At 37.6% G+C, this 16,801-nt stretch overlaps 1 protein-coding gene across 9 annotated transcripts in view; it reads left to right on the top strand.

Moving 5' to 3' along the window:
• Window positions 1-13,473, top strand: part of FGD5 (FYVE, RhoGEF and PH domain containing 5) — a 180,803-nt gene extending 167,330 nt beyond the window's left edge. For 6 of the 9 annotated variants that reach the window (XM_058168634.1, XM_058168635.1, XM_058168630.1 and 3 more), the window contains exons 16-21: window positions 2,441-2,578; window positions 5,623-5,773; window positions 6,442-6,572; window positions 9,341-9,469; window positions 10,450-10,598; window positions 11,508-13,473. In XM_058168634.1, coding sequence (XP_058024617.1) covers window positions 2,441-2,578; window positions 5,623-5,773; window positions 6,442-6,572; window positions 9,341-9,469; window positions 10,450-10,598; window positions 11,508-11,544 — 735 coding nt within the window. In that variant the 3' untranslated portion in view covers window positions 11,545-13,473. The remainder of the gene's footprint in view (window positions 1-2,440; window positions 2,579-5,622; window positions 5,774-6,441; window positions 6,573-9,340; window positions 9,470-10,449; window positions 10,599-11,507) is intronic. The other 3 variants (XM_058168633.1, XM_058168638.1, XM_058168637.1) reach the window with 3 other exon arrangements.
• Window positions 13,474-16,801: the final 3,328 nt, after the last annotated feature.

Genomic DNA, 16,801 nt, shown 5'->3' with positions numbered 1-16,801 from the left:
AAGAAGCTTCTTGGATGAGAAGCGAAACGTCTTCAAAAGAAAAAAACCAGAAAGTCCAGTTGCCTCCTGAAAAAGCACCTTTGGGACAACCATGACCCAGAGAATCGCTACAGACTTACAGTGGAATGTTACTATTTTAATTACTTTGTTGTATGTTTAATTTTGTTACTATTATTTATTATTATCTTCTGACTAATTTCTGTGATGAAGGCTATCTTTAATTGGGATTCTACCAGTGGTGGGATTCAGCCAGTTCTCACCACTTCGGGAGAACCGGTTGTTAACTTTTTGAGCAGTTTGGCAAACTGATTGTTGGAAGAGATCATTAGGGCAGAGAACCGGTTGTTAAATTACTTGAATCCCACCACTGGATTCTACTATATAAAAGGCTTCACTCATCAAGTTAAGTTCTTGAGGGAGTGGAAAATATTGGGGGGTTTCTGTTCTGAACTGAAAATGAAATATTTAGAAAATTATAGAATATTTTGCCGAACAAGCCAGAAATATGAATATACTGGAAGAAAGAAGATTCATCCATATCACCATATTCTAAAAACATGTTCATATATCAGGTTGATTCTTGCCTCATCTTTTTAGAGGGAGGAACCATTGGACAAAATATGTTTATTCATCTAACATCCTACTCTTTTAATAGCACTGGCAGAAAAAAATCCAAAATAGGAGTGTACATAAATGCCCTTGAGGCCCCAGGAATTACACCTTAATTTATCCCAAAATCATTAGCCTGTCTATAAAAGTGAGGTGGAAAATATCAGCAAAATAGCTATTGCAGATATAGCAACTGTCTATGTCTGGCCAAAACAACTATTTCATTACTTCTGTGCAGGTATTCATTTAAAGACAAGAGTTCCATTTTTAATATTTTCCTCCCAGGGCCACAAAAGATGTGATCAGAGACATCATGATGATATAGGACTATGTGAAACCAAAAACTTTGGCATTTGTTTTTGGGAAGATGGGTGGGGGAAAGCAGCTTCAGGCGACGATTTCACACTTTTCCCAAAAGTTCTTATAAGTAAGCACAAATATTTATCCCGGCCACTCAAAGGCATTCAGTGGACACTGAGAATGCTCAAGAGAGTGGAAGGGTATACGGCTGTAGGCCACAGACTTGAACTTGCCCGTCTTAAAGGAACATCTTATTGTGTTCTGCAGAAAGTAAGCATCTTCTTTTTTTTTTTTTTTTTTTTGCAAAATTTTTTTTATTTTTCCATAATAATTCCCACAATTTGACCAGTGTACAATACAATCACTTATCCAACAATCAGTCCTATACTCAAATTATACTCAGTCAGGGCTGCTCGACTGCCACTCCCCCCTTTAATCCTTTCTTCCCTTCTCATCCTTCTTAAACTTCCCCCACCACCTTCTCCTCGCTTTCCTACTTCCCCTCCTCTTTCCCACTTCTCACTACCATCCTTTCTAACCCTCTATCTCGTTCTTCTCCTCCTCGTATGCTTTCTTCTCCCTTCCTTCTTTCCTCCCTACCCACCTACCTACCTACTTTCTTCCTTCTTTACTCCTCTTTCCTTACCCTTTCCCTTCGGGAGTGTTTGCCGAGCAGTCCCGACATTACACCATTCCAACTTGTTTAATTCTACCATTATTCCTGTACAATGGCAACCAATCAATTTATAGTCTTCCCCCTCCCCCCCTCCTTTCCCCGAGACTTCCCAGAACAGAATACAGGGTATTGTAACTAACAAACATAATCTAAAATATAACATAAAACATATTCCATTTCACACCATCACACTATCAATTCCCTTCTTTCTTAAACTAATACATAATAATTCCTAACTTCACTCAAAAACTAATTGATATTTTTTAATCTGATACTTATTTTGAATATAATCAATCCACTTCCTCCATTCCAATATATATTTTTCTTGTGTACAGTCTTTCAAGTAGGCAGAAATTTTTGCCATTTCTGCTAAATTTGATACTTTACTAATCCATTCTCCAATTGTAGGTAAGTCTTCTTTCTTCCAATATTGTGCAATCAATAATCTTGCAGCAGTTATTAAATTCAGAATCAGTTTTGTCTCTATAACAGTGCAATCTGAGATTATTCCTAATAAAAAGAACTGTGGAACAAACTTGATCTTCTTTTTCAAAATGTTCTGCATAATCCACCATATTTTAATCCAAAAGGCTTTAACTTTTTTGCAAGTCCACCATATATGATAATAGGTAGCATCCTCACAATCACATCTCCAACATTTTGCTTTCACATTTGGATACATACATGACAGTTTTTTAGGATCTAAATGCCATCTAGAAAGTAAGCATCTTCTTGATTGTGACATTTCAGTTGAACGTGAAGGCCAGCACTAAAGACTTTACTTGTGATTCAGACGAGGCATGTCTTCTACATTGTTATAAGGCTAAAAAATAAGCCACTGTATTTTATTTTCAGCTTAGGGAAAGGCTGGGAATGTCTTTGGGTGAGAGGCCACCGACTTTGGTACCTGTATCTCACGTCATGATGTGTATGAGCTGCGGTTGTGACTTTAAACTCACACTGAGGCGTCACCATTGCCATGCATGCGGGAAGGTAAATATCTCACTCAAACTGGATGCTTTCTGATGCTTGGCAGCAAAGAAACATATGGTCAATAGCTCTTTGTTATAGTACATTACAATTTCCATCAATTCATTACCAGGAAGGGAACCTCATTTTTTAAATAGACTGTAGTAAAAGGTTTGTCTTCTGTAAGCAGCTACTCCACAAAAATCCAGTTTGGCCAGTTGGTAATCAGGTATGAGTTTAAATCGTCATAGTTTTTAAAAGCCATAGATAAAGTTCATTGAGTGAACTTCTCTGGAAAGTTTGTGCTCATTAGGTATTAAGAATGCTAGAACTGATCTCAGTTAATAAATTTGGGATATAAATCTCCAAACAAATTTAAGCAAGGCATTACACTCAGATGTTTACTATATTCTGCTAAAAGGATTCACTCTAACCTTATTTACCATCCATTGCAATTCTGAAATTTCATAAGGTCTTCACTTTAGTCAGTCTGGATGCATTGCCTTCAGCAGTCCTTTGTGGTGATGACTCACTAGAAACACTAAGCTGCTGGGCTACAATGCTAAGCCACATGCTACTCTAGACAAACCTTCGTTTATCAAATCTTGAAGAAATTTCCAGTAGGGAGTGGAATTTATACTTAATATTACTTATTTTGGAAAAGGTCTCAAAAATATCTTCCCAAGCTACCCAGGTTTGTGCTACCATTTGTACAATAGGCCACACCATTACGTTTGGAACTTCTTATAGCACCATCTTATTCTGTTTTATTTTACATCTTCTTAATTATTTTAGATCCTATTATTCTTACTGTTTTTCTGTTTTATACAGAGATAAGTATTTAGCAATTTTACTATTAAGTATCTTATTGTACTGGCTTTGGGACTGTAATAAACTGATTTAATTTGACTGATAAGATGTCAGTTTGGCATTCAGTATCTTCTTCAATTAGGATCGGGGTGAAATGCTCCCAGTTCAGACCGGATCTCCAATCCGGTAGCGATAGCAGCAGGGAGTTCGGAGAACTGGTAGCAAAAATCCCTGCCCCCACCACCACCGCCCATGCCCAGCTAAGCCGCGTGATCATCAGAGGTTTTTTTTTTACTTTTAAAAGCATTTTTTCTTTGGCTGAAAAAATGCTTTTAAAAGTAAAAAAAAGCCTCTGATGATCATGCGGCTCAGCTGGGATCGTCAGAACCCTTTAAAAGCATTTTTTTACAACCTCTTCGGCCGAAAAGGCTGTAAAAAAATGTTTTTAAAAGGTTCTGGCGATCAGGCAACTCAGCTGGGATCGCCAGACCCCTTTAAAAGCATGTTTTCTACAACTTCTTCGGCCGAAGGGGCTGTAGAAAAAATGCTTTTAAAAGGCTCCTCTGGCGATCCCAGCTGAGTTGCCTGATCATCAGAGGCTTTTTTTTCTTTTAAAGACAAAAAAATGCTTTTAAAAGAAAAGAAAACCCTCTGACTATCAGGCAACTCAACTGGGATCATCAGAGGAGCCTTTTAAAAGTATTTTTTATTTGGCCGAAGAGGTTGTAGAAAAAATGCTTTTAAAAGAAAAAAAAGTTGGCCACGCCCTCCCAGTCACATTACCACCCCCCACCAAGCCACGCCCACAGAACCAGTAGTAACAAATTTTACATTTCACCCCTGATTAGGATATATTTGTTCCCCACATTATAGTTACTTTTTGTTTTGTTTTTAGGTACTGTGTCCGTTTTTAATTTGAACATCACCCAGAGTCAGTGTTGAGTTGGGCAGCCTTACAAATTTAAATAATAAACTATACATAAATAGTGTGATTACTTTAAGAATGTCATACAGAATTTGATCCTGTCTTAGTCACTTCATAAAATAAAATTATTGTAATTTTGTCCATCTGTCTATTCTGCGACAGATGTGACTGTTATTTCTTGTTTGGAATTACATCTCCTTACTTCATTTTAATGTGCAATGTATGACGTGTTCAGATATCAATCATTCTTCAACACTTGAAAGAGGCCTGTAATGGCTGATCCTTGCTCTAACACTGGTGCTATTATACTATCATCCATTTTAGAAAATTAATACAAAGCAGTTTCTTTCTTTTTTTTAAATAGTCTTTATTCAGCCTTTTTTAATTTTAAAAGCGCATTTCCATTTTTACAGCTTTCAACTATCGGTAACAATTCAAATTTTGTAATTCCAATTTATAGCCTATTATTTTATACATTATGTACATCTTTAAATATATAATATCTTTTACTATATTCTATTTTTGTTCTTCATTAACATTGATTTAATCTATTCTTCATATATGTGGTATCTATATATATATAGTATATAAATATATATATTTACATATTCCTTTTACCCGTTAGCAAGTTTTATCATATTTATAAATATATATAATTTTCAATTCAATGTACTTTCTATATCATCTTTATGCATCAATTTTACATCTCATTTCAAGACATTGATACCACATATTCCAACTCTTGTAATACTCTGATTCCTCTCTATCTTTAAGCTCTATAGTTAATTTATCAATTTCTGCGCAGTCGAGGACTTTTTTTATTATCATTGTGTTTGTTGGCATGTTTTCTTGTTTCCAATTCTGGCCAAATATGATTCTTGCTGCTTTTGTAATATGAAGTATAATATATTGAGCCCTTTTACGTACATTTCCTTTTATAATACCCAATAAGAACAACTCTGGCTTCATCTCAATTTTTTGTTCTGTAATTTCTTCTAACCATTTTTTAATTTTCATCCAATATTTCTGGGCTTTCGGGCAGGTCTACCACATGTGATAGAATGTCCCTTGTTGGTGCTTACATCTCCAACACTTTGGCAATCTATTGGGGTACATTTTGGCTAACCTTGTTGGTGGTAAATGCCAATGATAAAACATTTTATAGATATTCTCTTTATATGATGCCGACAATTTATAGTGTTTGTGTGTGCGTGTCTGTGTGTATGTGGTTGCATGGCATTAGAACTGAATGATCTTCAAGTCACTTCCAACTTTTATTCACACTTTTCTGACTTAACCTAAACAGTGTATACCATATCTTGTGTTCATGTAGATTATATGCCGAAATTGTTCAAGAAACAAGTATCCTCTGAAGTACCTCAAAGACCGACTAGCAAAAGTTTGTGATGGCTGCTACACAGAACTGAAAAGCAGAGGTGATTCCTTTTTGCCCATTGGAAACATTGGGGTCTCTGTTGGCAAAGGTAACTTTTGCAAGTTGTAAGTGCTCCTAACACTGTAGATTTTTAAGAATAGATTGGACAGCCATTTGTCTCAATTGGTATAGGACCTCCTGCTTGAGCAGGGGGTTGGACTAGAAAACCTTCAAGGTCCTTTTTGATTCTGTTATTCTGTTTCAGTTCAGACTTTCCCCTGAAACTAATATTCTTGGTAGGAACCAATATTTTCAACAGGAATCTAATATTCTTGTTAGGAACCAAAACAAGAAACTAATATTATTGTTTGGAACCAATATTTTCAACGGGAATCTTGGGGAGCTCATTCATATTTGTGATCTGCTTAGAAGGGAAGAAGTACCTTTTATTCTACAATGGTGGGACACAATTAGATATAGCCCAACTTCCTGAGGGTTATATCTATATAACCCAGTTGTTTTGTTAAATGTGAAGTTAATGAAATCCACACCATTCAGAATTTATCTCGAAAGCAAACTGTATAAAAATAGCTTTGATTAAAGGGAAATTTCTTTTCTTGGTTTTAACTTGATCAGAATAAATGGTTTTTCATGGGTAAAAATTAAAGAACCAAAGTAGTGTTGAGATGACACATTGCCCACAATAAAGTGTTTACAGTTGGATATAAAGTCTGAAGTCATATATCAAATAAACCTTTCCTGTTTCTACTATTGCAGAGCGGCCGATAAGCATAAGCTTCCCTACAAGTTCATCCAGGTTTTCAGGCAGTGCCTTCTCTTCTGTGTTCCACAATATCCACTATTCTTCCTTCAAAAGACAAAAGAAAATTCCTTCAGCTCTTTTGGAGGTAAGATAAGGATGCCTGCAAAAAACGTAGTGAAATTGCAGACAGGACATTTTTGCTATATGATCATTCCAGGGGTAAAATTCTACCGGTTTGGACTGGTTCAGCTGAACCGGTAGTGATGGCGGCAGGTGATTCGGAGAACCGGTAGTGACGGCAGCATGAGGCTCCGCTCACCTGCCCAGTCGTTGTTTTTTACCTTCTGCGCATGCGCAGCAGGTCCACATGCGCACATGACACGCATGCATGGTGCGTGCACTTCAGAACTGGTAGGGAAGGTAAGTAGATTTCACCCCTGGATCATTCATACTTATTACAATGCGTATCTGGACAGCTTGGTGCACCATTATCTCTTTTGTGGAGGTGGGGAGGTGGGGGGGGAAATTCTTCCACAAAGAAAGAATTTTGGATCTGATATTTTGGAATTGGGTATGTGTAGTCTAGTGAAATGAAAGACAAGGGAAGACATGATAGCAGTGTTCCAATATCCGAAAGGCTGTAACAAAGAAAAGGGGGTCAACCTATTCCCCAAAGTCCCAAAGGTGCTTTTTTCAAGAAGCAACTGGACTGTCTGGTTTTTCTTTGAATAAATTTCACTTCTCATCCAAGAAGCGAAACATCTTCAAACTAAAACCAGAAATTCCAGTTGCCTCTTGAATAAAAAGCATCTTTGGGACAACCATGACCTGGATGACTGAGAATCTCCATGCACTGTTCTCCAAAGCATCAGAAGGCAAAACAAGAAACAATGAATGGAAACTAATCAAGGAGAGAAGCAACCTAGAACTAAGGAGAATGCCTGACAATGAGAACAATTAAACAGTGAAACTGTTTGCTTTAGAAGTTGTCGGTGCTCCATCCCTGGAGGCTTTTGAAAACATACCGGACAGTACTCTGGAATGGTATAGGGTCTCCGGCTTGAGCAGGGCGTTGGGCTAGAAGACCTCCAAGGTCCCTTCTAACTCTGGTTTTTTGTTCTGTATCTCTCTCTCTCTTCTGAAGGAAAGGGAGAAATGTTATAAAATAGATCAGCCAAAATCATATTTTCCCCTTGAAAATATCACTTAAAATAATAATAAAAGCTTTCTTTATATAATGTTAGAAGTCAAATTAAAAGTCAAATTCTTATCATTACTTGCAATAATAATTCATTTGTCATTTACTTAATGACTTACTTCCCTATCAGTGTTAACTGTGATCTGTATAAATCCTTCTCTGACACCACAAGAGGGTGCTATGTAGTTATCCAAATAAATATCAGTCTCTAGGTTTCAAATGCAATGGATTACACAAAATGCTGCTTTTTAATCAAAGATAGTTTTTAAAATACAGATCAAAAGTATAGCATATGCTGATACTAATCTTTTTATTACTATTCAGAAATCCCAAGTGTCAAAATACCTGTAAATACAGGGTATCCCTTTTCATAATGATATGCCAATGTTTTCCATAGAAATATCCATTTATTGTTATAGACACAGTCAAATTTCATAGTATTTGATAGCTAATTAGGGGTATGCTGCTGAACATGGGGAACTCCAAGATTCAGACCTGCTTTAGGCACAGAAACCAACTGGATGACTTAGACCAGTTTTCCTGGCAACATTTTTCAGAAGTGATTTGCTGCTACCTTCTTCATAGGTTTTTTTTTGTTTGTTTGTTTTTTTGTTTTTGTTTTTTGTTTACATTTATATCCCGCCCTTCTCCGAAGACTCAGGGCGGCTTACAGTGTGTAAGGCAATAGTCTCATTCTATTTGTATATTTACAAAGTCAACTTATTGCCCCCCCAACAATCTGGGTTTGTTTTTACCTACCTTATAATTTTACCTACCTTATAAAGGATGGAAGGCTGAGTCAACCTTGGACCTGGTGGGGCTTGAACCTGCAGTAATTGCAGGCAGCTGGTTTTAATAACAGGCTTCTTATAGCCTTGAGCCACCACGGTTGAGAATTAACCGGTCTTAAATCACCCAGTTGGCTTTGTGCCTTAAGACAGAAATAGAATTCATAGTATCCCAGTTTTTAACTTGATGTCTTTAACCACTACACCAAACTGGCTTGCATATTCCCTTAGGTATTCATTCATGTGCAATCATTGTATGTGTTGTTCTGATATACTGGCTTCCAAAATCATTATCCTGGTTTGTTTTGTGGAAATAAAAGTCCCAAATTAAATAAACATAAAAGCATAGTAACAGAATTAATACTATAAGACTGTTGCTTTTTTGTCACTTTAATAAAACACGTAATAACTCACACATCAACATAGCTCCAAGCAGTGGTGGGATTCAGCCAGCTTGCACCACTTCGGGAGAACCGGTTGTTAACTTTCTGAGCAGTTTGGTGAACTGGTTGTTGGAAGAAATCATTAGGGCAGAGAACCAGTTGTTAAATTATTTGAATCCCACCACTGACTCCAAGAATTTTTTTTTAAAAGTGTTTGTTCTACATCATTGCAACCAGTATGAATGCTTGTTTAGGAAACCCAAAGGTGCTTTTTTACAAGAGGCACTTTCTGGTTTTTCTTTGAAGACGTTTTGCTTCTCATTCAAGAAACTTCTTCAGTCCAGTTGCCTCTTGAAAAAAATCACTTTTGGGACAACCATGACCTGGATGACTGAGAATCTCCATAGACACTTGTTTAAGAAATGTATAAATCTTCAATATGCAGTGTAGAAAAGTGGGGAAGATTCTTGATAATTTAGATCTCTTCAGTTCTTAAGTATCTGATGTTACAAGAGTTTTGATTCCCCTTCATTCATTCATGTAGGTGGCAGCTTCAGGAGAAGGTTCTTCTATCAATGGGTATCTCAGCAGATGCAAGAGAGGGAAAAGGCACTGGAAAAAATTGTGGTTTGTTATCAAAGGAAAAGTGCTCTACACATACACAGCAAATGAAGTAAGTTTTGGTGTGGGGGGAAGGGGAGTATTTCCAAACTACTCAGAACTTACAACATACAGAAGATTGAGATGTATATTTTAAATACCAGCCAGGTTGGTTAGTTTTGAAAAAGCCAAACTAGGCAGAGCTGCTTAGTGATTGAAAATCTTAGAATGTAGGTCAAGTAGAAAAGTCACAAAAACATACTGCAATAAATAGTTTCTGTATAGTTGCCAAGAAAACTACATGAATGTGTCCATCATAAGGAGTCAACTTTAACTCAAAGGAGTCTTTACTTGTTGTAGCACATTCTAGCAGTTACCAACCTTGGTTGGTTTTGCAAAAAGCTAAGCAGAATTTGATTGGTTTAGTTCTTGGGTGCAAGACCACCAAACTCCCCCCCCCCATTTTTGTGAAATTGAAATTCAGAATTCAGAACAAAATTCTGAGCAAAAGCAATGGCAAATCATGTGGGTACCATTCTCAAGAAACCAAAATGTATGTGTTGATGCAGTTGCTAGAAGTCAAGCTCAGCCATTATATTTTCCAAATCTGGAAAATACTAAAACATGCCACTGATTTATCTGTTTCCCCAAAAATAAAACCCAATCAGAAAATAAGTCCTAGCATGATTTTTCAGGATGCTTGTAATATAAGCCTTACCCCCAAAATAAGCCCCAGTTAAGATTGTCAGCCAAGATAGATGCATTTAGTACCATATTTCTCCTAAAATAAGATCTAACCAGAAAATAATGTGTGTTTTGAAACAAAAATTAACATAAGACCCAGTCTTATTTTTGGGGAAACACGGTAGCAGTATCGGATGGAAAATCCCCGTGTTTATTATTTGAAAGATAACTTTATTTACATTTAAATTAAAGCAATCATACAAATCCAGAAAAACAAAGGAGAGTTTCTCTATTTTACGAGAGCATTCCTCTCTATATGCAACTCCTCTCTTCCTCTAAAGCCCATTTCCCCTTTTGCACTGATTTCAGGACAAAGTCGCCACTGAGAGTATGCCTTTGCTGGGTTTCACAATTGTCCCAGAAAAGGAAGATCGAAATATGGATGCAGTTTTCCATCTTTACCACAAGCAAACTCTGTTTTATAGCTTCCGAGCAGAGGATAATAATTCAGCACAGAGGTACTAGGTGTTGATCTGCCTGGAATAACATACTAACCAGTGAAAAAAAAATGCCTGCAGTGCTTCTCACTTCTCTTACAAGCTTTTTCAATGCTGCTAAACAGAAATTACTGCTTTTGTGTAAACTTTTGGCAATGACAGCTTTAACGCAAAGAGTCAATAAGCATTAACAACTTGGCTGTGGCAAAATGCTGGGGATGGTTTCAGTTATAGACAAGGTAGCTTTGCATATATAAATACATTTCTTTTATTTGTGGTCAATGCTCATTACATTCGGCAACCTTAGAAATATTCCCAATAATGCTCTGCTTGAAAAGATTTATGACTGCCATACAATAATGTGGTAGATATTAACTCATATTTCAATACCTTCAGTGCACACAACTCAATCCAATGGATCTTAGTTAGGAAATGAATTCAATAGGTCTTTCCCACATATGGAATTTGAGGTAGCCATTCTTTGGCAGGAAAGCTATAGACAAAAATCTTTCCTTGTGTTTCTATAGGAATGGGCACAGGAATTGTGTAAATAAGCATTTTTTCCCCTTGGAAAATACTCAATACTCTTATTTTTTTCACATTTATATTATAATTTATAATAACTAAAGGAATACCTTGGACACGCAAACAAGAATTCTGAATGCATATAAATGGGGAAGAGCTCAATGCAATTCCTTACATAAGAAACGTGTTTTATGAAGTGTAGTATTAAACTTATATTTGCATATTATTTTTTATAATTAGTTAACAAACAAGGAAAAGCAGCTGGCTCTCCCACTATAATGCACTAGGTAAAAAATAAATAAGAGTTCAAGAATTCTCAAAAATCAACATTTGTTAAAACAAAGACAAGGTATTTTCATACTGGCTTACTTAAAAATGCATTTTTGATTCTTTTTTTTTTTTCAGATGGATTGAAGCCATGGAGGAAGCATCTATATTATAGCATCATCCAAGTGGATTCTGATTTAATGCAAGATTACCCATATATTGGAAAGAACAATATATATAATCCAAATCTGGCTAAACATATGAAAAAGAATATGTAGAAGCCTATAATTTTCCATTCTTAAACCTATCTCCTTGCTGATGGAAACAAAACGAAGGGAATATTTATGGATCCTTTTTATCTTTGCAAGTTCATCACTAAACTGTGCTCTCATCTAACAGTTGCAGTTAGAGTTCAAGAAATTAAACAAACATGCATTTCTTCTAAGAGTTGTTTACTCATAACTCTGTTTTATTTTCTTTAAAATAACAACAATTTGTGCCAGTCATAAAACGGAAGGTTTTTTACATTAAAATTTTGTTGCCTTTCTTCTTTCTTAAAAGAATGCTAGAATGAAGAGATATACATAATTTCTACCATAGAAAGTATGTGAAAATCCATTCCAAGCTGGCACTTTAGTGGTTATATACCTTCTATGGTAATTGTATAGTATTTCTCATAAACAATGGTAACAGTTTAGCTTTGTTTATTAGGACTCTTAATCCACTCCAAATACCAGTCCAGTTCTTATGAAGACTGTACCAACGTCTACTCCAAAGGATATTAAAACATTAATTTATTATAAGCCTTTACAGTTTGTTTAATATTGATTTACGGTATCTAAATTATATTATTTTAATAGTGGAGAAGAGCAGATCTTATTTATAAATCTTATTCTTAAAATATAATTCTAAACCCAAAACAGGCATCAACTTCAGAAAGGAAGAGCATTTAATTATATTTATTCAGTAACCTAGAAAAGCTCTGGAAAGCCTTGCCTAAATCTTATCTTCCAACAGTTATATAGGATGTCGGTCTCTACTATTGGAGCAACCAATATTGTTAATGCTATTATGCTATTATCAGCTCAAAAATGATGGTTCAGATTCCATTGTATTTAGCCAGCTGATCAAATGCAAGCATACTGTAGTTGTTGCTATAACTACTATTTCTGATAAAGTGCATGGATGGTGTTTGGCAGTAGCCATAGCACGTCATGACTGCATTCATACAACATGCTTAACCAGGTCAATTAAAGTCTTAACAGCTGCATTTGTACAAAATGCTGAATTAGTGTTAGCCTTGATTTGCTTTTGCATGGCTAAACTAACTCACTACAGTCCAGTGTATCTCACAATCCTGAATATGAGTTAATTGGTTAATTCGTTAACTAATTTATGATCTCCTATGACAGCAGACACATTATGCTCCAGGGAGTACAAGTAATCAAGGTCTTTAAAGTTTTGCTCTCATTAAAGTTTAGATTATGTGCATAGCCTAAAGGCCAGGTTTTAAATATAATGGGGCTGTGCAAAGCATTTCAAAAAGATGTCTTGCAAAGTATGATAACTGTAAGCAGAACCCCCCTCCTTGAAACATTACTGTAAAGCAAAGCAGCCTTGTCTTCCTGAAAATTTGCAGAGTTGCTTCCAAGGCTGCCCTCAGCTGGCAATAACATCCACAAAAAACTACAAACTGAAACTCACTGAGACCACAAACAAAACCAACAGGTGATATGTGCACCACACATGCCCACAGTCCGAAATACTTATGTGAGCCTTCCAAAGAATGCAGCAGCTTGAACCCATGGCAGAAGATGACTTCATTTATATCAACACACCTCCCATACCACCCCCAAACCACCAAATGCTTGGCACAACAATGAAGCAGAATACATCAATGGGGCATAGATCACCTTGTCTCAAAATGTTTTATACCCAATAAAGGTTTAAAATAAGGTTTAAAGACTAATAGAGCAACACTAATGTGATGCGTGATTTGTTGCAGAAACACTCTGCTACCAATAAAGTGTTTAGGATGGAGATTTCAGTATTGTGCTGATCAAACAGCATAACCAATATTATCGCAAAACTGATACAATTCTGCTGGCCTTGATGAAGCTTGTGAGATTTTTTTGTTTCTGATGATGATAGGGAGCTTAGAAACACCACACTCAAAATACAAGATTTAATACTTTTCAACGAAACAGATTTCCATTTATTTTTTAGTCTTTGAAGATTTCAGATGTACAGTAAGATACACTTGTTAAATATCTCTAGTATTTATATTCAGGACCATGACCTGAACTGCTAATTAAACTTTGAACTGGAATAGTTTGTTTCCTCTTTGTATAAAGGTTTACATTTTGTTTTTCAAATGAACTGTTCAATTATTTGTTTCAATTCAGGACTGTAAATGGTCCGGTTTGGGGGGGGGGGCTGACACAATATAAAATTTTACAATTTCATTATTTCAATATCAAGTTTTTTTTTCAGTTCATGATGGCAGTATAGAAATATGAAAATGAAATTTTAAGATTTGCTTGGGTGACAGGCTACGAATTTGACCTTGTTACCTTAGTTACAATACTTACAATATGTAAAAGGAATGGAAGACTGCAATAATAAATAAATAAATAAAAATGCACTGACAGAAGCAATGTTTAAATACCAAATGTAACCCAATCAGTAACAAAAGCTGTAATCTATTGTACTCAAGTGTTTTCAGACAGCACTATGCAAGGCTGAAAACCAAACATGCAGTACAGAACAATTCTTATGACATTTTGGTGCTGGCATTAACTGTTTTAGTAAGCCTACAGAAAAAAATACTACTCAAATTGTTGTAAAAATATATTAATTTTTGTTTTAAGAAACATGAAAAATAAAATAACAGACCAAGTCCGTAGAACTTTGTTAGTATTTTTCTATTGTGTCAATAGTTCACAGGTTAATTATGTTCACCGTGACCGATGAGTTATTTTCCAGAAAAAAACATTTCAAGTGGTTTTTCAAAATGGATGGGGAATCATGTTTAGACAACCAACAGCCTTTCCTGCTTTTGAGGTTGTTCCCACAGCCTGTCGACAGGAAGAGGCTAAACTTAATCAGGCAGGAAACCTGCAGCTGTTTTCAAATGGGCTTAATTTAACTCCCAAGTCTGGGACATAAAGTTTCTCTGTTCTTATATTTAAACCCCTCCTCCCATATGCAACTCAGCCTATTGGTCTCCCAAAATTCAAGAATCTTTTGCTACAAGATTCAAAGCTAAGTAGACATAGATTGCTTGCTGTGATGTAGACTCAGACTCAGACTCAAGTCAGAGTTGGCAACTGTTTCCGAAATACCGAACCCTTACACTGTAATGATGTGGGCATCCCTTCCCATCCACTCAACAAATAACCGGCCTGTTGAAGATCTCCAGCAAAGAACCCATTGCTTTACATAGCAGCATGTTCTACTGTCTGAATGCTTATCTAGTCAACCACTTGTCTCAATTATCTTCCCCATAAGGGGAGGTTAGATGTTGGAAGAAAATTGTCTAGTATGAGGTCCAGTGATGACTTCTTGAGCAGGGGGCAACCCAAAGCCTCCTTAAAATGTGAAGGAATAATCTCCTCAGTCAAGGAAAAACTGACCATTGCCAGAACCCTCACGCAACAGCCCACCCTCCAAACTGGGCTGCTTCAAGAAGTCAGGTGGGATATGGATCTAAAGAGCAGGTAGCCAAGTTCTGTTGTCAAATTCTTCAGATCGTTTCATTATTTCTTTAAGGCATTTTATGACTTCATTACAAATTACTTTTCTAGTTGTGTAACTAGATATGGAGCACATTCTAACATGCAGTGATTTTAAACTTTGTATTGATTCCTCTTATAAAAATGAATAATTTGTTGTATCAGTGTTTTCATCAACAGCTAATTAATGAGATTTTTTTAAAATTTCACAACTGATCAATAAGTTTGATGGGGGGGAAGTCAGCTTTGTTTTTTAAACAGCCATTATCAATTATTTCTTTCTCTTCTGGGCATAACCTTGCGAAGGTTGTAGAGAGTGCTGTGGCGCGACAGCTACCCCAATACCTGGATGAAGCCGTCTATCTAGACCCGTTCCAGTCCGGCTTCCGACCCGGGTACAGCACGGAGACAGCTTTGGTCGCATTGGTGGATGATCTCTGGAGGGCCAGGGACAGGGGTTATTCCTCTGCCCTGGTCCTATTAGACCTCTCAGCGGCTTTTGATACCATCGACCATGGTATCTTGCTGCGCCAGTTGGGGGGATTGGGAGTGGGAGGCACCGTGTATCGGTGGTTCTCCTCCTATCTCTGACCGGTCGCAGACGGTGTTGACAGGGGGGCAGAGGTCGACCGCGAGGGACCTCACTTGTGGGGTGCCGCAGGGGTCGATTCTCTCGCCCCTTCTGTTTAACAGCTATATGAAGCCGTTGGGTGAGATCATCAGTGGCTTTGGGGTGAGATACCAGCTGTACGCGGATGACACCCAGCTGTACTTTTCCACCCCAGGCTACCCCAATGAAGCTGTTGAAGTGCTGTCCCGGTGCGTGGAGGCCGTACGGGTCTGGATGGGGAGAAACAGGCTCAAGCTTAATCCCTCCAAGACGGAGTGGCTGTGGATGCCGGCACCCCGATTCAGTCAGCTGCAGCCGCGGCTGACTGTTGGAGGCGAGTTATTGGCCCCAAAGGATAGGGTGCACAACTTAGGTGTCCTCCTGGATGAACGGCTCTCGTTTGAAGATCATTTGACGGCCGTCTCCAGCGGAGCCTTCCACCAGGTTCGCCTGGTTCGGCAGTTCGCCTTCCTTGATCGGGATACCTTGTGCACGGTCACTCATGCGCTCGTTACCTCTCGTTTGGATTATTGTAATGCTCTCTACATGGGGCTCCCCTTGAAGTGCACTCGGAGGCTTCAGTTAGTCCAGAATGCAGCTGCGGGTGATAGAGGAGCTCGCGTAGCTCCCATATAACACCGCTCCTGCGCAGACTGCACTGGCTACCTGTGGCCTTTCGAGTGCACTTTAAGGTTTTGGTTACTACCTTTAAAGCGCTCCATGGCTTAGGGCCTGGGTACTTACGGGACCGCCTGCTGTTACCTCATGTCTCCCACCGATCCGTACGCTCTCACAGAGAGGGACTTCTCAGGGTGCCGTCCGCCAAGCAATGTCGGCTGGCGGCCCCCAGGGGAAGGTCCTTCTCTGTGGGGGCTCCCACACTCTGGAACGAACTTCCCCCGGGTTTACGCCAAATACCTGACCTTCGGACATTCCGTCGCGAACTGAAGACATATCTTTTTATTCGCGCGGGGCTGGCTTAAACTGAATTTTACTAAATTTTAACTTTTATTAACTAATTTTAAATGGGGTTTTTAGTTCATTGTATACTTCCAGGCCAATTTTAAAATAAGTTTTTTAATCGTATT

The sequence above is a fragment of the Ahaetulla prasina genome, chromosome 2 (genome assembly GCF_028640845.1).
Source record: "Ahaetulla prasina isolate Xishuangbanna chromosome 2, ASM2864084v1, whole genome shotgun sequence".
Classification (NCBI taxonomy): Eukaryota; Metazoa; Chordata; class Lepidosauria; order Squamata; family Colubridae; genus Ahaetulla; species Ahaetulla prasina.
The sequence above is the reverse complement of the archived record's forward strand: the minus strand, read 5'-3'. Positions and strand labels throughout refer to the sequence as shown.